The 21,867-nt window shown below is 42.9% G+C and overlaps 1 protein-coding gene across 5 annotated transcripts; it reads left to right on the forward strand.

Moving 5' to 3' along the window:
- Window positions 1-24: 24 nt before the first annotated feature.
- LOC109869311 (glucocorticoid modulatory element-binding protein 2) lies at window positions 25-20,930 on the forward strand. Of its 5 annotated transcripts, none has more exons than XM_031803977.1 (11): window positions 27-202; window positions 2,304-2,419; window positions 2,997-3,070; window positions 3,274-3,457; window positions 8,180-8,304; window positions 8,554-8,657; window positions 9,094-9,251; window positions 9,333-9,407; window positions 10,035-10,172; window positions 17,839-17,961; window positions 18,144-20,930. In XM_031803977.1, coding segments are annotated over exons 4-11 (1,350 nt in total). In that variant the 5' UTR covers window positions 27-202; window positions 2,304-2,419; window positions 2,997-3,070; window positions 3,274-3,456; the 3' UTR covers window positions 18,770-20,930. The 5 variants fall into 5 exon arrangements, with proteins under 5 accessions (XP_020314969.1, XP_031659837.1, XP_031659838.1 ...); XM_031803978.1 differs by having other exon boundaries at window positions 2,322-2,419; XM_031803979.1 differs by having other exon boundaries at window positions 2,325-2,419.
- Window positions 20,931-21,867: the final 937 nt, after the last annotated feature.

Below are 21,867 nucleotides of genomic sequence, written 5' to 3' on the forward strand. Positions count from 1 at the left end.
TTCTCCAACTGCCGGACACTGGGCTTCCTCTCCTTACCATATTTGGTGGTGAGTGGAACCGTTAACGGGATGCTTCAGCTTTATACATTCGGTGAAACATCTGGCTCACGTAACCATCCACTGCGCATAACCTACGCTCGTGAACTTTGAGCAACGTTAGCGTTATTCTTGACCACTACAACGGCAGCCATTTCCGAAAAAGGTAAGACAAGCAAGTTTTACAGTACTATAAAACAGGCATATGTGTGCCTCTGTTGTTAGCAAGCAACTGCTCCTCACGACGCAGCAGAACGTAAACACTGGACGCTTCGGTCGGGCCGTCGTAACGTGCTACGTTATTTCATCCCCATGGCGTAGATCGCTGGCTTTGGCTCGCTGTGCGTTAACTGTGAAGCTCAGTTTAAAATGAAATGTCAGTGTATGGATCCGCTAATTTAGTGAACTGTCCAGCTAGTGCGCCATAGCCATAGTACAACAAGTATCAGTATGCCTTGTTTGGGCCTGGCTTGACATGCTAAACTTAGCCACCCAACTAGCTTCTTATACCATGAATAATGTTGTAGCTACAGCACAAAAACTGCAATGAGAAGAACTAACGTTATATGTAACATCTAGTTAGTTCAATAGCGTTGATTCCAAATGTCTTAGGGATGAATATTATGACCAACAAACTAACTACTTAGTAGGCATGTGCATATTTCCCTTTCAAGACGATTCTGGCTCAGCCAATTCATCCCAAAGATGTTTCATCAAATGTTATTTGTCACATACACATTGTTAGCAGATGGTAATGCGAGTGTAGCGAAATGCTTGTGCTTCTAGTTACGACGGTGCAGTAATATCTAACAAGTAATCCAACAACTACCTAATAAAGGGGTGAATGAGAATATGTACACATATGGATGAGCGATGGCCGTATAAAATACAGTATATACATATGAGTAATGTAAGATATGTAAACATTATTTAAAGTGTCATTGTTTCAAGTGACTAGTGACCCGTTTATTAAAGTGGCCAATGATTGGGCCTCAATGTAGGCAGCAGCCTCTGAGTTGGTGATTGCTGTTTAGCAGTCTGATGGCCTTAAGTACCAACTCATATGTTCAACTGGTCGGATTACCAAAATATGGTTCATTTCCCCACCTTCTGATGTTCCCAGAATCTCTATGTTAACCAAGGGATTTTCAAATGTCACATCAGTAGGGTAGAGAGAGGAAAAAGGGGGAGAGATATTTATGACTGTCATAAACCTACCCCCAGGCCAACGTCATGACATTGTGCATTAGCAGTTTCTCCCTTTCTCTCAATTAGCCCATGTCAGCAACATTTGATTATTTATTGCTAAGTTAGTTTAGTGGCCAGCTATATAAGCTTGTTATCATGGCCGAATACAGGCCGGGGGGCCACCATTTTTGTTAGTCGGTCTCACTCAGATATCAGACTTGTGAGCAACTGCAGCCCCTCATATTGAGTTCAGATTTTTTGGTGCCCCCACCCCCATCAAAGTTGCCCATCTTTATGGTTTAAAGCAGAACTAAACTAAGCGCCAATCAGAAGGTTTCTTAGGATACTTTATTCTGCTAAAACACTAACAGTGCATTTGATAATAGCCTAACAAATTGCATTGGTTGTCACTCAACTAATAAAGCCTAATATTGCGCAAGCCATTTTACAAACATTTTGAATGGTCAAGGGGACGCTCAGCGGAGCGTACACAGTTTAACTAGGCAACTGATATTGCTTGGGATTGTTTGGAATGCAAAATGACTTATTGATCAATGACTGTCAGCACAGTTACATGCTCAGTTCGACGCTGAAGGAGAGAATGCATCAGTTGTCACAAAAGACTAGGTATTTTTAGATGGTTAAAAGAGCCTAATATGAGAATTATTTTGTGAACTGGTGATTTTTCTGACCGACGCATGCTACATTTTAGATCTGTTCTGGGACTGCAGACTGATGCACTCATATCTTAAACATGTGAACCAGGGACCGACGTGTATTGGTGAATCGTTACGTCCCTACTAACTAGCTTACATTGCCAAATGGCGGCCTAGGCAGAAGTATGATCAATCACCCCTGAAAGGCCAGTTGGTGGTAGCCATAGTGAAGAGACCTAGTACACTTCTTTCAATTACTAATAATAGCCCACCCCATATCATGCAAGCTAAACCAGCCTAAAATACATTGATGGGAGATGTCCTCTGGAATGTCAAATTTCATCATTAGCACAGAACTGTGTCTGTTTCGCTCAGTGAGACCTGACCCCCCCCCCCCCCCCCTTCCCCATGGCATCATCTGAGGTCAATGTTAATGTGGAGGAGGTGGTGGTCGTGACAACGCCGGATGGAGCAGGGGAGGGCTCGGCTGCAGAGGTGGTGAAGACTGTGCTGGTGGCTACAGAGCTGACCCAGGCAGGGTGAGTGGTGGTACACACACATTGAGATGAAAGTCGCATGACAGCTTCTCCAGACCAATCAGGGAAGTATTAAAGCCTAAAACGGTGAGTTACGTGTGTTTACCATACACACAAACCTCAGTCACTTTGAGTCAGTGATACCCCTTAGCCCTATGCCACAGGATGTTGGTGGCACCTTAATTGGGGAGGACGGGCTCATGGTAATGTCTGGAACGGAATAAGTGGAATTGTATCAAATACATTTTTTTTTCATGTGTTTGATACTCCGTTCGCTCTGTTCCAGCCGTTATGAGCCGTCCTCTTAGCAGCCGCCACTGGCCTTATGTTACATAAGACTATTTGATGAGTTGTTCCTCATCAGGTTCCATATATTCAAAAGGTCAACCCTAGTGGTGATAGTAGGTTTGTAATCAAGCGTACCACAACCAAAGATGGACATAGTCTAGTCTTTGGTAGTGGTAAGCTTGATAGTATCTGTCCCCTCTCATCTGGGGTGCTGCATATTGTCTTTGATTTAACACTCACTGAGCTTTGTCTATGGCTTATTGGACTTATTGGAGTTTCTTTATCTATTCAGGGAGGAACTTACAGATGGAAGCGTGGAGTCAGAAACCGACACCACCATCACTGTGACAAAGGAGGCAGTCCTAGGTAAAGTTAACCCATTCACGCAAACTACCTTTAGCACCTATTGACGATAGTATCTTCTGGCCGGGGAGGTTTGTTTAGATCCCCGACACTTGCTCTAAACATTAACACTCATCACTTGCGGTACGGTTTTGGAAACCGAAGGAACATATCCTCCATATCAGCAACAATCAATAAATGGTTTTATTACTACACCTTTTTTATAGGGTTCCCACACTGCCATAGTTCCATGTTGCAGCGCTTGTTTACGGAAAACAAATGAAAGACAGTCGACTACCTGTGCTAATTAGCTATCGGTGTCTCCAAACACCTGTGTGTAAACCGAAGACTGACACCACAAATGTGTTGTCACTCAACCACTCGGCTGCAACTGTGTTAAAACAGTGTACAGTAAGTGTGTATTTAACATTTTAAATCATTTTGATGTGATATGAAAGCATATGTGGCTTTGTTCTAGAACCGTACCACAATATGAGAATCAATTCATGTTTAGATGGAGTTTTTGGCTGCCAGAGACAATTCGTTTCTAAACAGAACATGTAAGGTCCTTGGACTATAAGGAATAATGTTTGCCTAATAATGGACTGATGGAGCCTAAGGTAAAAGTGTGAAGTTATATGCTGATCAGGACATTGTCACTGCCATGAGCTTGATGATGAATCTAAACATAACTCTGATGTTTGTGATCGACTGTTTGGAAACTTCTCTAGCGGTATTCATATTGCATTTATAATAAATAATATCCCCTGTACCAAAGGGCACAGCTAGTTCTGCTGTACAAATTTCTCTAACTTATTCATTGTCCCTCGAGGCTGGCCTATCAAACTAACAATCAAATTCAAATCAAACTTTATTTGTCACATGCGCCGAATACAACGTGTCGACCTTACCGTGAAATGCTTACTTACAAGCCCTTAACCAACAGTGCAGTTCAAGAAAGAGTTAAGAAAATATTTACCAGTAAAAAAAAGTAAAGGAATAAAAGTAAAGAAATAAAATAACAACAAGGCTATATACAGGGGGTACTGGTACTGAGTAAATGTGCAGGGGTACAGCTTAGTCAAGGTAATATGTAGATAGGGGTGAAGTGACTATGCATAGATAATAAACAGCGAGTAGCAGCGGTGTAAAAACAAATGGGGGGGGTGATCAATGTAAATAGTTCGGTTGCCATTTGATTTAATTGATCAGCAGTCTTTTGGCTTGGGGGTAGAAGCTGTTAGGGAGCCTTTTGGTCCTAGACTTTGTGCTCCAGTACCACTTGCTGTGCTGTTAGGGAGCCTTTTGGTCCTAGACTTGGTGCTCCAGTACCACCTGCCATGCAGTAGCAGAGAAAACAGTCTGACTTGGGTGACTGGAGTCAATGACAATTTTGGGGGGGCTTTCCTCTGACACTGCCTAGTATATAGGTCCTGGATGACAGGAAGCTTGGCCCCAGTGATGTACTGGGCCATATGCACTACCCTCTGTAGCACCTTATGGTCAGATGCTGAGCAGTTGCTAATACCAGGCGGTGATGCAACCGGTCAGGATGCTCTCGATGGTGCAGCTGTAGAACTTTTTGACGATCTGGGGACCCATGGCAAATCTTTTCAGTCTCCCAAGGGGGAAAAGGTGTTGTCGTGCCCTCTTCACGACTGTCTTGGTGTGTTTGGACCATGTTAGTTTGTTGGTGATGTGGACACCAAGGAACTTGAATCTAGAGATCGAACGATTTTATCATTTTTCAACGCCGATTATTGGAGGACCCCCCAAAAAAACAGTTTTAATCAGCAGATTTTTATATATATATATATATATATATATATATATTACAACAATACTGAATGAACAATGAACACTTCTTTTAACTTAATATAATACATAAATAAAATATATTTAGTCTCAAATAAATAATGAAAGGTGTTCAATTTGGTTGAAATAATTCAAAAACAGTGTTGGAGAGGAAAGTAAAAGTGCAATATGTGCCATGTGATAAAGCTAATGTTTAAGTTCCTTGTTCAGAACATATGAAAGCTGGTGGTTCAATATTCACAGTTAAGAAATATTAGGTTGCAGTTATTATAGGAATTATGATGTGTCAACTATTTCTCTCTATACCATTTTGTATTTTATATACCTTTTGACTATTGGATGTTCTAATAGGCACTTTAGTATTGCCAGCCTAATCTCAGGCGTTGATAGGCTTGAAGTCATAAACAGCACTGTGATCAAGCATGGCTAAGAGCTGCTGGCAAACGCAGTAAAGTTTGAATAAATGCTTACGAGCTGCTCAGTCAGACTGCTATATCAAATCATAGACTTAATTAGAATATAATAAACACAGAAATACGAGTCTTTGGTCATTAATATGATCAAATCTGGAAACTATCATATTGAAAACAAAACATTTATTCTTGGTGACATATGGAACCGTTCCTTATTTTATCGAACGGGTGGTAACCCTAAGTCTAAATATTGCTGTTACATTGCACAACCTTCAATGTTTTGTCATAATTATATAAAATTCTGGCAAATTAGTTCACAATGAGCCAGGCTGCCCAAACTGTTGCATATACCCTGACTATGCGTGCAATAAACGCAAGAGAAGTGACACAATTTCCCTAATTAATATTGCCTGCTAACATTAATTTCTTTTAACTAATTATGAAGGTTTCAAAAAATATATAGTTCTGTGTATTGATTTTAAGAAAGGCATTGATGTTTATGGTTAGGTATATTCGTGCAACGATTGGGTGATTTAACAAAGGCGCATTCAAGAAAAAAGCACGTTTGACGAAGTAGGCTGTGATTCGATAAATTAACAGGCACCGCATTGATTATATGCAATGCATGACAAGCTAGTTAACCTAGTAATATCATCAACTATGTGTAGTTAACTAGTGATTATGTGAAGATTGATTGTTTTTTATAAGTTTACCTTGGCTCCTTGCTACACTTGCGTAACAGGTGGTCAGCCTGCCACGTAGGTTCCTCATGGAATGCAATGTAATTGGCGTCCAAAAATGCTGATTTACCGATTGTTCTGAAAACTTGAAATCGGCCCTAATTAATCAGCCATGCCATCGGTCGACCTCTACTTGAGACACTCGACCCGCTCCACTACAGACCCGTCGATGTTAATGGGGGCCTGTTTGGCCCACCTTTTCCTGTTGTCCACGATAACCTCCTTTGTCTTGCTCACATTAAGGGAGAGGTTGTTGTCCTGGCACTACACTGCCAGGTCTCTGACCTCCTCCCTATAGGCTGTCTCAATGAAAGATTTTTACCTTGTCAGCTCGGGGAATAGATTTTGCAACCTTTCGGTTACTAGTCCAACGCTCTAACCACTAGGCTACCTGCCGCCCCAGCATTCTCACATAGGTGTTCCTTTTCTCCAGGTGAGAAAGGGCAGTGTGGAGTGTGATTGAGATTGTGACATCTGTTGGGGCGGTATGCGAATTGGAGTGGGTCTAGGGTGTCCGGGAGGATGCTGTTGATGTGAGGCATGACCAGCCTTTCAAAGCACTTCATGGCTACCGTGAGTGCTACGGGGCGGTAAACATTTAGGCAGGTTGCTTTTGCTTTCTTGGGCAAAGGAACTATGGTGGTCTCCTTGAAACATGTAGGCGTCTGGGTTTCCCTTTGTAGTCCGTAACAGTTTTCAAGCCATGCCGCATCCGACGAGCGTCAGAGCTGCTGTAGTAGGTTTCAATCTTAATACTGTATTGCCACTTTGCTTGTTTGATGGTTCATCTGAGTGCATAGCAGGATTTCTTATTAGCGTCCGGATTAGTCTCCCACTCCTTGAAAGCGGCAGCTCTAGCCTTTACCTCGATGCGGATGTTGCCTGTAATCCACTGCTTCTGGTTGGGATATGTACGTACGGTCACTGTGGGGAGGAAGTCGTTGATGCACCTATTGATGAAGCCGGTGACTGAGGTGGTATAATCCTCAATGCCATTAGATGAATCCCGGAACATATTCCAGGCTGTGCTAGCAAAACAGTCTTGTAGCGAAGCACCCATGTCATCTGACCACTTCCGTATTGAGCGAGTCACTGGTACTTCCTGTTTTAGTTTTTGCTTGTAGGCAAGAATCAGGAGGATAGAATTATGGTCAGATTTGCCCAATTGAGGGCAGGGGAGAGCTTTGTATGCATCTCTGTGTGTGGAGTAAAGGTGATCCTCTGGTTAGAAATGTGACATGCTGGTAGAAATGTAGGTAAAATTGATTTGTTTGCCTGCATTAAACTCCCCGGCCACTAGGAACGCTGTTTCTGGATGTGCATTTTCTTGTTTGCTTATAGCCTTATACAGTTGGTTGAGTGCTGTCTTAGTGCCAGCATAGTCTTTTTCTGTGGTAAATAGACAGTCACGAATAATGTAGATAGTGTGGTCTACAGCCTATCATAAGTTACTCTACCTCAGCTGAGCAATACCTAGAGACTTCATTAATATTAGACATCGCACACCAGCTGTGATTGACAAAAAGACACACACCCCCACCCCTCGTCTTACCAAACGTAGCTTCTCTGTCTTGCTGGCTGGTGCATGGAAAATTCTGCCAGCTCTATATTATCTGTTGTCGTTCAGCCATGACAATGTGAAAAACAAGATATTATGTACCGTTTTTTAGGATAATCTTGATTTTAGGTCATTGATTTTATTTTCCAATGATTGCATGTTGGCCAATAGAACGGAAGGCAGTGAGGGTTTACTCGCTCGCCTACAATTTCTCAGAAGGCAGCCTGACCTCCGCCCTCTTTTTCTCCCGTCTTTTTTTTTCTTCATGCAAATTATGTGGATTTGGGCCTGTTCCCGAGAAAGCAGTATATCCTTCATGTCAGACTCGTTAATGGAAAAGGTTTCTTCCAGTTCGAGGGGAGTAATCCCTGTTCTGATATTCAGAAGTTATTTTCGGTCATAAGAGATGGTAGCAGCAACATTATGTACAAAATAAGTTGCAAAAAAACTAACAAAATAGCACAGTTGTAAAACGTCAGCCATCCCCTTCGGCGCCATTCTACTTCCCTAAACCGTCACTTTGTTTTTGTAAAGTGGCTGTGTGCATGTCTTAAATGATCAAATTAATTAAATGCTGGTTTGTAAATCTGCCTCTCTGTCTGAGCAGTGAAGCTGTCAGAGGAGATGGATGTGGAAGCTGATTTGGTCTACCCAATCACTTGTGGGGATGTGAAGGGCACCCTGGTCTGGAAGAAGTTTGTTTGCCCTGGCATCAACATCAAATGTGTCCAAGTATGTCTGCTTTAACCCACTTTTTAGCCATTTTAGCCAAGTTCAACTCAGTCTTTCACAGTCCTATCGAATCATCATTTTGAGGTTTATTATCACCATGATATGCGCACAAAGAGAGGAACCATAGAGGTACCAGGTCATGTTCATTTGGCCCTAAACAAAGAAAAAAAACAGGCTGAACTTGTCCAATAAGAAGCGATGTGCACTCATGAATAAGACCGACATCATCGGGGTCAATCTCTGTTCCAGTTCAATGAGCATCTCATCAGTCCCAAGGAATTTGTCTATCTGGCTGGGAAATCTACATTGAAGGACTGGAAGAGAGCCATTCGCGTGAACGGCACTATGATCAGGTCAGTGGCTTCGAAGGGATGCAAACTTGGATTTTCACAAAGAATTTACAATGTGAACCGTATGGTTCTCCATGCAAGAATTGATTGAGTAGAGTTCTCTAAGTTCACACTAAGTTCACACTGTCAGTCTGCAAAATGGATTGTCAATCATTTTGCAGTTCTGAAATGTGCCACACGATGGCACTAACATAAAATAAATGAAGGGTGCTTCCATGGCACAAGTTTGGGTCATGGCCTGGGTCATGTTTCAAATGGGCTGAAATAGGGAAGGGTCTATCTGGACTGAATAAGAAATGCTTATTTTTGCTTTCAGTTGCAAAATGTTTTAAATAGTTTTCTATTGCATGCCCTAATGAACTGCACTTTGTCGGGAGATAAGACTTTCTCTGATGCTGTCTGGCAGCTGATTAATGGTGTATGATATAATTCCCCATAGGAAAATCATGGACTCAGGCGAGTTGGATTTCTACCAGCACTCCAAGGTGTGCTCCAACACCTGCCGCAGTACTAAGATTGACCTGGTGGGGACCAGAGTGTCACTCAGCAGCCAGCAGGCCACCGACTATGTTCCTGTCACTCCTTCCTTATCTGACGGTAAACACTCTCACATCCTAGTCTTTGGAAAGGATTGTGTAACATTTGAGGTGTTCAAAGCTTACCATGATGTCATTCTAGTGAACGGATCACCGGCCATGTTTCCAACAGAGGTATCATCAGACGACACCACGGAATGGGTCACAGCCATAGGAGGTGAGTTTTAACTGACCACTTTGCTTAGAAATTAGGCTAGATTACTTTAGATGTTCAACGTTCAATAATCAGACACTCGTAATGGCCCCACTGCTTTTCCAATCACATGACAGTGTACTTAGATCTGTTGACAGTTATAATTGTGATCATGATGTACACTTATTCTCTTAATCACTTTTTACTGTAGAGGTTTTCAAATCTCTTTGGGCACCTGCAGATGTTCCATGTATTTGAACTATTCCACAGCTAGCCCACCTAATTCAACTTGTCAACCTATATATGGGTCATGCATACACACATACATGCATGCATACATACATACATACATACATACATACATACATACATACATACATACATACATACATACATACATACATACATACATACATACATACACAGAAGTATGTGGATACCCCTTCGGATTAGTGGATTTGGCTAGTTCAGCTACAGTTGTTGCTGACAGGTGTATAAAATTGAGCACACCGCCATGCAATCTCCATAGACAAACATTGGCAGTAGAATGGCCTAACTGAAGAGCTCAGTGACATTCAACGTGGCACCGTCATAGGATGCCACCTTTCCAACAAGTCAGTTCGTCAAATTCCTGCCCTTGCTTTGTTTCAGAGGATTCTGTGACCTTCTGGAGGGGTCTGAAGGAGGCTGGGTTGCTGGAGGAAGTGGTGGAGGACTTCCAGAAGGAGATTCAGGAGGTGCTAAAGGGAATGCAGGAGCGCATCACCGAGCCTCCCCTGCAGGTCAATGGTCAGTGGAGCTTCTCTCAATTAAATTATCTGTGTGTGTGTATGTATAATATAAGATGACGTTTTACATTCTCCCAACCAATTGTGCTATTTTGTTGTTGTTTTTTTGCGTTTTGTATAACTTATTTTTTTACTTATTGTGGACATAATGTTGCTGCTACTGTCTCTTATGACCTAAAATAATTTCTGGACATCAGAAAAGCGATTACTCACTGCGGACTGGAAGAAACTTTTTCCTTTATCGAGTCCGACATCCTGCTTTCACTGGAATAGGCCCAGATCCATGCCTTTTACATGAAGAAAAGACTATCGTGCAATCATTGGAAAATAAAATTGATGACCTACGATTTAAGATTATCCTACCAACGGGACATTAAAAACTGTAACATCTTATGTTTCACCGAGACGTGGCTGAACGAAGATACAGACAATGTGGAGCTAGCGGGATTTTCCATGCACCGGCAGAACAGAGACGCTACCTCTGGTAAGACGAGGGGTTGGGGTATGTGTCGTTTTGTCAAAAACAGCTGGTGCGCAATGTCTAATATTAAAGAAATCTTGTGGTATTGCTCACCTGAGGTATAGTACCTTATGATAAGCTGTAGACCACACTATCTACCAAGAGTACTCATCTGTATTATTTGTAGCCGTCTATTTACCACCACAAAGCGAAGCTGGCACTAAGACCGCTCTCTACCAACTCTTATAAGGCCATGAGCAAAGAAGAAAAGGCATTGAGGAATACACCACCTCAGTCATTGGCTTCATCAATAAGTGCATCGATGACGTCGTCCCCACAATGACTGTACGCACATATCCCAACCAGAAGTCATGGATTACAGGCAACAGCCGCATCGAGCTAAAGGCTAGGGCTGCCGCTTTCAAGGAGTGGTGGTGACAGTGTTTCCTAGCCTCAGTGCAGTGGACAGCTGGGAGGAGGTGCTTATTCTCCATTAACTTTAGTGTCCCAAAACGGTTTGGAATTAGTGCTACAGAACACAAATTTCTGTTTGAAAAAGCTAGCCTTAGCTTTCCTAACTGACTTGAGTATAGTAGTTCCTGACTTCCCTGATACGTTGCATACCGCGGGGGCTATTCGACGCTAATGCAGAACGCCGCAGGATGTTTTTGTGCTGGTCAAGGGCAGTCAAGTCTTGGGTGAACCAAGGGCTGTATCTGTTCTTAGTTCTACATTTTTTTTGGAAGGGGCATGCTTATTTAGATGGCGAGGAAAGCACTTTTAAAGAATAGCCAGGCACCCTCTACTGACGGGATGAGGTCAATATCCTTCCAGGATACCCGGGCCAGGTAGATTAGAAAGGCCTGCTCGCTGAAGTGTTTTAGGGAGCGTTTGACAGTGATGAGGGGTGGTCAATTGACCACAGACCCATCACCCATGAGCCAGTGATCACTGAGATCCTGGTTGAAGACAGCAGAGGTGTATTAGATGGCAAGTTGGTCAAGATTTGGTCAAGGTTACGGATTTAGGGTTGTACCTGGCCGGTTCCTTAATAATTTGTGTGAGATTGAGGGCATCTAACTTAGATTGTAGGATGACCGGGGTGTTAAGCATATCCCAGTTTAGGTCACCTAACGGCACGAACTCTGCCCCCCATCTATCTTCAATCAATTCACATAATTGTGTCCAGGGCACAGCTGGGAGCTGAAGGGGGTCTATAAGAAGCGGCAACTGTGAGAGACTTGTTTCTGGAAAGGTGGATTTTTAGGGGGGTGCGCAGACCTGGATAGTGTGACAGAACTCTGCAAGCTATTTCTGCAGTAGATTGCAACTCTGCCCCCTTTGGCAGTTCTGTCTTGTCGGAAGATGTTATAGTTAGGGGTGGAAATGTCAGGATTTTTGGTGGCCTTCCTAAGCCACGATTCATGCACGGCTAGGATATCAGGGTTGACAGAGTGTGCTAAAGTAGTGAATAAAACAAACTTCGGGAGGAGGCTTCTAATGTTGACTTCTGTAACCGTAACCGGTTTCATGCATGTTAACCAATGAGAGCGCCTGGGGAATGGGAGTGGTGCGGGGCTGCAAGACCTGGGGTGACCTCTACATCACCAGAGGAAGAGTAGGATAAGGGTACGGCTAAAGGCTAGAAGAATTGGTCGTCTAGTGCGTTCGGAACAGAGAGTAAAAGCAGCAGATTTCTGGGCACGGTAGAATAGATTCAAGGTGTAATGTACAGACACGGGTATGGTAGGATGCGAGTACAGTGGAGGTAAACCTAGGCATTGAGTGACGAGAGAGATTGCATCTCTGGAGGCACCAGTTAAGCCAGGTGAGGTCACCGCATGTGTGGGGGGTGGAACAAAAGGCACATCGAAGGCATATTTGACAGGGTTTGGGGCTCTACAGTGAAATCTCTTACCAAAACAGCAATAGACAAGGCATATTGATATTAGGGAGAGGCATGTGTAGCCGAGTGAACATAGGGTCCAATGAGTAGTACTAGATGATTCAGGGAGCCAATTCCGTAGTCACTGCTACGCTAGGAGAGCTGGAGACATGGCGATTCAGACAGCTAGCGGGCCGGGGCTAGCAGATGGGCATCCGGCGACATCGCAATGGAAGAGCCTGTTGAGACCACCTCGGATGGTTACGTCGGCAGACCAGTCGTGATCCAGGGTCCAGGCCAATTGGCAAAATAAGAATTGTAGCCCAAGAATTGGCTGGTGGACCTCTTTGGTTAGCCGGGAGATGGGCCTAGCTTCAGGCTAGCTCCAGGCTAACTGGTACTTGCTTCGGGACAGAGACGTTAGCCAGGAGTAGCCACTCGGATAGCAGCTAGCTAGCTGTGATGATCCGGTGTAAAGGTTCAGAGCTTGCGGTAGGAATCCGGAGATGTTGTAGAGAAAAAGCAGTCCGATATGCTCTGGGCTGATATCGCGCTGTGCAGACTGGCAGGAATTGACCGGGTTGAGGCTGGCTGATGTCCGAGTTAATGGTGAGGACCGCTAGCAGTGGCAAAATGACTACTAGCTCTTTAGCTGGCTAGCTTCTGAAGGGGGTTCCGGTTCTAAAGTATAAAAATAGTAGAGCCGTACCACATTGGGTGAGGCGGGTTGCAGGAGAGTATATTCAGTCCGTAGATGGAAAGTGAGATTAATATATATATATATATATATACGAAGAAAATGATATGTGCAGGACGGGACAAGACAAAAACACACATCCGACTGCTACGCCATCTTGGAAACAACCTGTTAGTGAGCATTTCTCCTTTGTTAGATAATTGATCCACCTGACAGGTGTGGCATATCAAGAAGCTGTTTAAAACCTGTTTGGGATAAGGGGCAGCATTGGGAAGTTTGGATGAAAAGCGTGCCCAGAGTAAACTGGCTGTTACTCAGGCCCAGAAGCTAGGATATGCATATAATTAGTAGATTAGTAGATAAAAAAAAACACTAAACATTTCTAAAACTGTTAAAATAATGTCTGAGTATAAGAACTCATATGGCAGGTGAAAACCTGAGAAATATCCAACCAGGAAGTGGGAATTCTGAGGTTTGTAGTTTAAGTGAATGCCTATCCAATATCCAGTGTCTGTGGGGTCAGATTGCACTTCCTAAGGCTTCCAGTAGATGTCAACAGTCTTTAGAAGTTGTTTCAGGCTTCTATTGTGAAAGGGGAGAGAATAAGACCACTCAGCGTAAGTGGCTCAGCTGAAGGCCATGAGTTGTTTGTCGCGCGTTGTTGGTTCCTTCTTTTCTATTGTCAACGCTGTTGTCCGGTTGAAATAATATTGAATATTTAGGATAAAAAAGATCCTAAGGCTTGATTACAGACATCGTTTGACATGTTTCTACTAACTTTAATGGAACTTTTTTGACTTTTTGTCTGGATGTTGTGCCCGCGCTTTGCATATGGATTACTGAACTAAATGCGCAAACAAAAATGAGGTTTTTGGACATAAAGATTAACTTTATTGAACAAAACAAACATTTATTGTGTAACATCGAGTCCTGTGTGTGCCACCAGATGAAGATCAAAGGTAAGTGATTCATTTTAACGCTATTTCTGACTTTTGTGTGGCTGGTTTTTGTGGCTAGGCGCTGTCCTAACATAATCACATGGTGTGCTTTCGCCGTAAAGCCTTTTTGATATCGGACACTGTGATTGGATTAACAAGAAGTTTATCTTTAAAATGGTGTATAATACTTGTATGTTTGAGGAACTTTAATTATGACATTTCTGTTTGAATTTGTCGCCCTGCAATTTCACTATCTGTAGGCCAGGTGTTCCGCTAGCGGAACTCCCTTCCCAGAAAGGTTAAACAGCATGACCATTACACAGGTGCACCTTGTGCTAGAGACACCCAAAAAAGCCACTCTCAAATGTGAAGTTTTGTCAACACAATGTCAGATGTCTCAAGTTGAGGGAGTATGCCAATTGAACGCTGACTACAGGAATGTTCACCAGAGATGTTGCCAGATAATGGAATGTTAATTTCTCAACCATAACAAACCTCCAACATTGTTTTAGAGACTTTAGCAGTAAGTCCAACCAGCCTCAAAACCGCAGAACACGGGTTTGCATAACCAAAGAATTTCTGCACAAACTGTCAGGGTCTTGAACTGACTGCAGTTTGGTGTCGTAACTGACTTCAATAGGCAAATGCTCACCTTCTATGGCCACTGGCACGCCAGATGAATCCTGGTCTCAACTGTAGCAGGCAGATGGCAGACAGTGTCGATGGTGTCGTGTGGGCGAGACGTTTTCTGATAACGTGACGAGATCCTGAGGCTCATTGTCATGCCATTCATCCACCGCCATCACCTCATGTTTCAGCATGATAATGCATGGCCACATGTCGCAAGGATCCGTACACAATTCCGGGAAGCAGAAAATGTCCGTTGTTCCATGACCTGCATACTCACCAGACATGTCACTCATTGAGTATGTTTGGGATGCTCTGCATCGACATGTACGACAGCGTGTTCCAGTTCCCGCCAATATCCAGCAACTTCGCACAGCCATTTTGAAGAGGAATGGGACAACATTCCACTGGCCACATTTGAAGGGGTGTCCACATACTTTTGTGTATACAGTGCATTCGGAAAGTATTCAGACCCCTTTTACTTTTTCCACATTTTAAACTACAGCCTTATTCTAAAATGGATGATTTTTCTATATAATACCTCAATAATAATAATAATAATAATATGAAAACCTTTTTTTTAATGTTTGTAAATGTATAAAAATTGTAAACATTTACTTCATTTACATAAGTATTCAGACCCTTTGCTATGAGACTTGAAATTGAGCTCAGGTGCATCCTGTTTCCATTTATCATCCTTGTTTCTACATACAGTGGGGCAAAAAAGTATTTACTCAGCCACCAATTGTGCAAGTTCTCCCACTTAAAAAGATGAGAGAGGCCTGTAATTTTCATCATAGGTACACTTCAACTATGACAGACAAAATGAGAAAAAAAAATCCAGAAAATCACATTGTTGGATTTTTAATTTATTTATTTGCAAATGATGGTGGAAAATAAGTATTTGGTCAATTTTATTTGACATTTTATTTAACTTGGCAAGTCAATTAAGAACAAATTCTTATTTTCAATGACGGCCTAGGAACAATGGGTTAACTGCCTGTTCAGGGGCAGAACGACAGATTTGTACCTTTTTCAGCTCGGGGGTTTGAACTTGCAACCTTCCGGTTACTAGTCCAACGCTCTAACCACTAGGCTACCCTTTTTTTTTTTTTTTTTTTAGCTCAATACTTCGTTATATACCCTTTGTTGGCAATGACAGAGGTCAAACGTTTTCTGTAAGTCTTCACAAGGTTTCCACACACTGTTGCTGGTATTTTGGCCCATTCCTCCATGCAGATCTCCTCTAGAGCAGTGATGTTTTGGGGCTGTTGCTGGGCAACATGGACTTTCAACTCCCTCCAAAGATTTCCTATGGGGTTGAGATCTGGAGACTGGCTAGGCCACTCCAGGACCTTGAAATGCTTCTTACGAAGCTACTCCTTCGTTGCCCGGGCGGTGTGTTTGGGATCATTGTCATGCTGAAAGACCCAGCCACGTTTCATCTTCAATGCCCTTGCTGATGGAAGGAGGTTTTCACTCAAAATCTCACGATACATGGCCCCATTCATTCTTTCCTTTACACGGATCAGTCGTCCTGGTCCCTTTGCAGAAAAACAGCCCCAAAGCATGATGTTTCCACCCCCATGCTTCACAGTAAGTATGGTGTTCTTTGAATGCAACTCAGCATTCTTTGTTCTCCAAACACGACGAGTTGAGTTTTTACCAAAAAGTTATATTTTGGTTTGATCTGACCATATGACATTCTCCCAATCTTCTTCTGGATCATCCAAATGCTCTCTAGCAAACTTCAGACGGGCCTGGACATGTACTGGCTTAAGCAGGGGGACACGTCTGGCACTGCAGGATTTGAGTCCCTGGCGGCGTAGTGTGTTACTGATGGTAGGCTTTGTTACTTTGGTCCCAGCTCTCTGCAGGTCATTCACTAGGTCCCCCCGTGTGGTTCTGGGATTGTTGCTCACCGTTCTTGTGATCATTTTGACCCCACAGGGTGAGATCTTGCGTGCAGCAGCCCCAGATCGAGGGAGATTATCAGTGGTCTTGTATGTCTTCCATTTCCTAATAATTTCTCCCACAGTTGATTTCTTCAAACCAAGCTACTTACCTATTGCAGATTCAGTCTTCCCAGCCTGGTGCAGGTCTACAATTTTGTTTCTGGTGTCCTTTGACAGCTCTTTGGTCTTGGCCATAGTGGAGTTTGGAGTGTTACTGTTTGAGGTTGTGGACAGGTGTCTTTTTATACCGATAACAAGTTCAAACAGGTGCCATTTAATACAGGTAACGAGTGGAGGACAGGGGAATAAGTTACAGGTCTGTGAGAGCCAGAAATATGGCTTGTTTGTAGGTGACCAAATACTTATTTTCCCCCATCTGCAAATAAATTCATAAAAAATCCTACAATGTGATTTTCTGGATTTTTTTCTTTTTCTCATTTTGTCTGTCATAGTTGAAGTGTACCTATGATAAATTACAGGCCTCTCATCTTTATAAGTGGGAGAACTTGCACAATTGGTGCCCCACTGTATGTGTATTTTTCTTTTTAGTTTTTGTTACTTTTACCCCTTTTACCCCTCAAGAAGCAGTACGGCCCTGTCAAGCCGTACTGCTTCTTGACACAGTGCTCACTTAACCCGGAAGCCAGCCGCACATCTTTGGGCACCGCCAACGACAATGAGTAACAGGCAATTTACTTTGGGCACTTCAGTCAGGTGGAAATTCTGAAAAAAGGACCCAAGCCCTAACAAGTCACTTAAAGCATGATTTGATGGTCATTACCTTTTCTTTTTTTTTACATGAAAGGATGGGTTAACTTGGTCCCACAGATAATTGATCTGCAATTGACCTTAAGTTTCAGTCATGGGATTTTTTTTACCTCTGGGAGGGTCTTTATAATAAGACAAAATAAACAAAGATGGTTCTGCTTGTATGTTATGTGCTAAAACAACATTTAAACTTAAACAAGGACTTTGTTCAGAAATGTTTCCCCCATTCGTTGAATATAGTCATGTGGGATCTGTTTTTCTGCTGTCCTAATGCCATTCTCACTTCAATCCTGACTTTTCATGCTCCTACTCTCTCTGTTGGACTATGTCTTCTCAGATGCTGTGCTGCTGAACAATATAGTGCAGCACTTCGGCATGCTCGACTTGGTTAAGAAGGTGCTAGCCAGTCACAAGAGCCAGATGGACCGACATAGGGAGCAGTATTCACGCAGTCTTGTCGGTAAGTTAAATTCTCACAATAACATTCTTCATTATTTTGCCTTTGAGCCCTTTTGTGTTATGAGGATTTCCTAGATGTCACTATTTTCGTTGCAGCTGGCTTAGAAGCAGCTCCTTTTGTAAATAATGTGAAATGTTACTGTTTTGCGTTGTGTATTAAGTTTGGCCCGTCTTTTTCCGTAGCTCTGGAGCAGCAGTGTGACGAGCACAGGAAACGTGCCAAGGAGTTAAAGAGCAAATCCCAACACCTCAACAACGTCCTCATGACCCTAACTCCCGTGGCCGTGCCGTCCACGCCCAAACGCCCACGCCTCACCCGCGCTGTCTCAGGCCCTGCCGTTATGTCCAGTGCCCCCACCCAGATCACCCTGCCCCTCACCCAGCTGGCAGGCCTGCCTGCTGGGTGCAAAGTGCTCTCGGTGGGGGGAGCCGGTGCCGGCAAGCAGACCTACATGGTGCTGACCTCCCCCAACGGCGAGCTGGGGCCAGATGCCTCCAATCTGACTGTACTCTCCACGGCCGCCGCCGTTCAGGAGGGTGCACCCGCCACATCAGCCTTCGTCAAGATGGTCAGCTCAGGCTATCAGCTGATCACGCTGCCTGCCGCGTTGAGCACCCAGCTACAGGGCCTGGCTGGGGGCACAGCCCAGGGCACCACTACCATGATGGCAGTACCTATGGGTAACAACGCACTGCAGAGCACGGCGGCAGTGGTCCCAGCGTTGGGGAGACGGGTAGAAGATCATGTGCAGGAGGGTGTAGCACCAGAGACTGAGGAGCAGGAGGTGAAGGAGACGGTGGAGAGTTAGAGAGATGTACTCCTCCTATAGTGTTAAAAACACGTTGGGGACTCCTCACTGGTTTGGAGTGCAAGTACTGGAACCAGTGCCTAGGTCTAGTGGTGTTGAACTATGAAGGACCCATATCAGTAAAGATGACTTAAAATGTATAACTACATGCACTGCTCATTTTACTCAAAGCACCAGTGTGTGTGTGTAGAGGTGAAAATGTCTGTGCAGAATTGAGTTTGGAATTCATAAGTGTATATTTTTATAACCATGCAAGTAGATGCCGACTCTGCTCAAAAGCCATGATCTTAGTTATATTCTCAGGTGTCCATTTTCACTGGGGTGTAGGTGCCATGTTCACATTCTCTTTACATTGTGCTAAAAATGTAAATTCTACAATGCTCATCTTTCAACATCAGAATGTTTTTCCATTTCAACATTTAATAACTGTATATAACTTGTTCAATATTACAATGCATTTTATTATATAGTTAATATTTTTGAACAAACGGAAAGTGAACAAACTGGTGGTTTTGTTGAACTTGTCAGTGTACTCTGTAAATTAATTGTATAAATTCTTAAATCTAGCCATTACTGGAAAACTTGAAGTATTTGGCATTTGTTTTTATTTCTAAACCAGTTGTTCAATTCACCATGAAATCAACTTTTAATAGCTTTGTGTAACATTTCTTCTGACCAGAAAAGGCGTTGGTGAAATTCACAACTCAGTCTTCTCATTAACTTAAATGACATGGATCATGAAAGGGCAAATCAAACGCAACCTTGAACAGTGAGTCCACATGATCATGACCCTCGCTTGATGGGCAAGCATACAAGCTAGGCTACATGACTGTTAAACTCTCCGTCTGGTCGCGCTGCAATGAAATACTGTAGGTAAGCTTAAGTTTGTATGTTGATATATGGCCCTGTTTTTTACACAGTGTTTTTCTATTTAAACTTACTCATGCTCGTTACACGCTCTGTCTCTAATATGCTACTAGCCCCACACCTTGATATCAGAACATGCCGGTAGGGAGTGCTGAAGGGTTTATTTTGCTTCTCCAGATATTCCTTTTATTTTCCCCTAACCCTACCTCCACTAATTGGAGTAAACTAATGGACAACACCTAGGCTTCAACTTCCAGCTTATACATGTCCAGCTGACATACTATATACATTTTACGGACGCAGTATATTTAAGCAATAAGGCCCGAGGAGGAGGAGTGGTATATGGCCAATATACCATGTCTAAGGGCTGTTCTTATGCACAACAAAACACGGAGTGCCTGGATACAGGCCGTATACTGGCCATATCACAAACCCCCGAGGTACCTTCATGTAATTTGAGCCGTAAAATTAAATGTTTTGTCATACCCGTGGTATACGGTCTGATATACCACGGCTGTCAACCAATCAGCATTCAGTGCTCGAACCACCAGTTTAGGATTTACAATAGTTATCTTTTGTTTATTCTTAGTCCCATCCTTCAGCTCCCCTCAACCCCTCCCATCTATCTCTGAAGACCAATCCAGTTGTGATTTCTACTTGCCATATTTTTCAACTTTGCTGTGTCACAAAAGTTCTGAACCTACATGAATTTTACGGATACAGTATATTTTACATTTGTTGTTTTCTGCTGACAGGTGCACTTGGTTTTGGGTGCATTAGAGCAAATGAAATCAGATGGCATCAACCGTGAATAACCGTTCAATGTTGAGTTTGATTTTCCCTTTCGTGATGGGAACTTTATGTTCAAAGTTCAAAACATTTTGATTGTAATGCCAATTTCAAGAATCAATCGGTGAACTTCAAAGACTACAACAGTTTATTCAATGTGAATCATTCCAGCTGACTCATGATTGTGAATGCAATGAAAGGCGCTCTCCATGATGCTGAAATGCACCACGAGCCTATTTGCATTGGTACTCCACAATGCCTAATGCTCCACGCTGTCCTCTTTGCAATGTAGGGCTACTCGTCCACAAGATGGTGCTAGTCCAATTTCACTCATCAGCATTCCATTTAGTTGGGTGATCGTTTCTTAAAATCATATTGTTGAACATCGATTATAAATGAAACCATCATCCTCTGTTCGCTATGCTGCAGGCCTGTAAGCCTGTTCTTCTCGTTTGTTGAAATATAGCAGTTGTCTCAGAACCACAAGTCAAAAAAAAAAAAAAAATGATCAAATGAGATGATCAACTTTGACACCTAAAGACGTTTAGGGTCACAGGTTGTTGGCGGTGCCCAAAGATGTGTGTATTTACGTGTTTGGTCACCTTTGACACTACAAGGTGAATGGCAAGATGTCCATTGGATTACATTTTGGGGGGATTTTTTCTATGGTAGCCAGTGGTGACCCGTCATTCAGGGCTTAGCAACAAAAAAAATGTGTTGCCTGTTTTTGCATGTTATTTTGGCATTAATACTTGTCACACATCAGTTTGCAAACAATGTAAAAAAAATAAACTGTTAATAAAGCTGAATACAAACATGGTCTCTTTTTGCTTTCTTGAGTAAGGCATCTCCAAAATACAGGTGTTTCAACTTAGCTCCATGCTGTCTGTGGTGGAGGATCAGACAGCAGAAAATAGGGGTAGGGGTTGGTAATGTTCTCTAGTTGTGCCTTGATCGGCTCAGTGTTCTGTCACCAATGAGAACACATCACTGCAAAATCTACAGGGAGAGCTAGAAAGTTCAAGCCCCCTTGGGTTCTGCCATAGATTTACATTAGAAGTGCCCATCCAAGAAGGCTCAAGGCCATTAGCCACAGATAAAGTTACATAAAATCATGTTATATCTACCATAGCTTTAAGGACTGACCATGTCGACATCATACTTTCAAAATCTTAGCAAGCTAGACACGCGTGTATGATGTTGACATGGTAAGTCAAATCAAAGCTATGGTAGATACAACGTGATTTTGTAACTGTATCTGTGGCCAATGACCTTGAGCCTTCTTGGATGGGCACTTCTAATGTAAGTCTATGGTATCATCATCATGTCGACTGGAAAATCCTTTGCACTCCTTGTCATATGAAGAGAAAATTATAGACAATGTATCAGTGCTCATTGGCCAGTGGACATAAACATTACACAAGTTGGAAATCTCAAATTCA

Source organism: Oncorhynchus kisutch, linkage group LG24, assembly GCF_002021735.2.
Source record: "Oncorhynchus kisutch isolate 150728-3 linkage group LG24, Okis_V2, whole genome shotgun sequence".
NCBI lineage: Eukaryota > Metazoa > Chordata > Actinopteri > Salmoniformes > Salmonidae > Oncorhynchus > Oncorhynchus kisutch.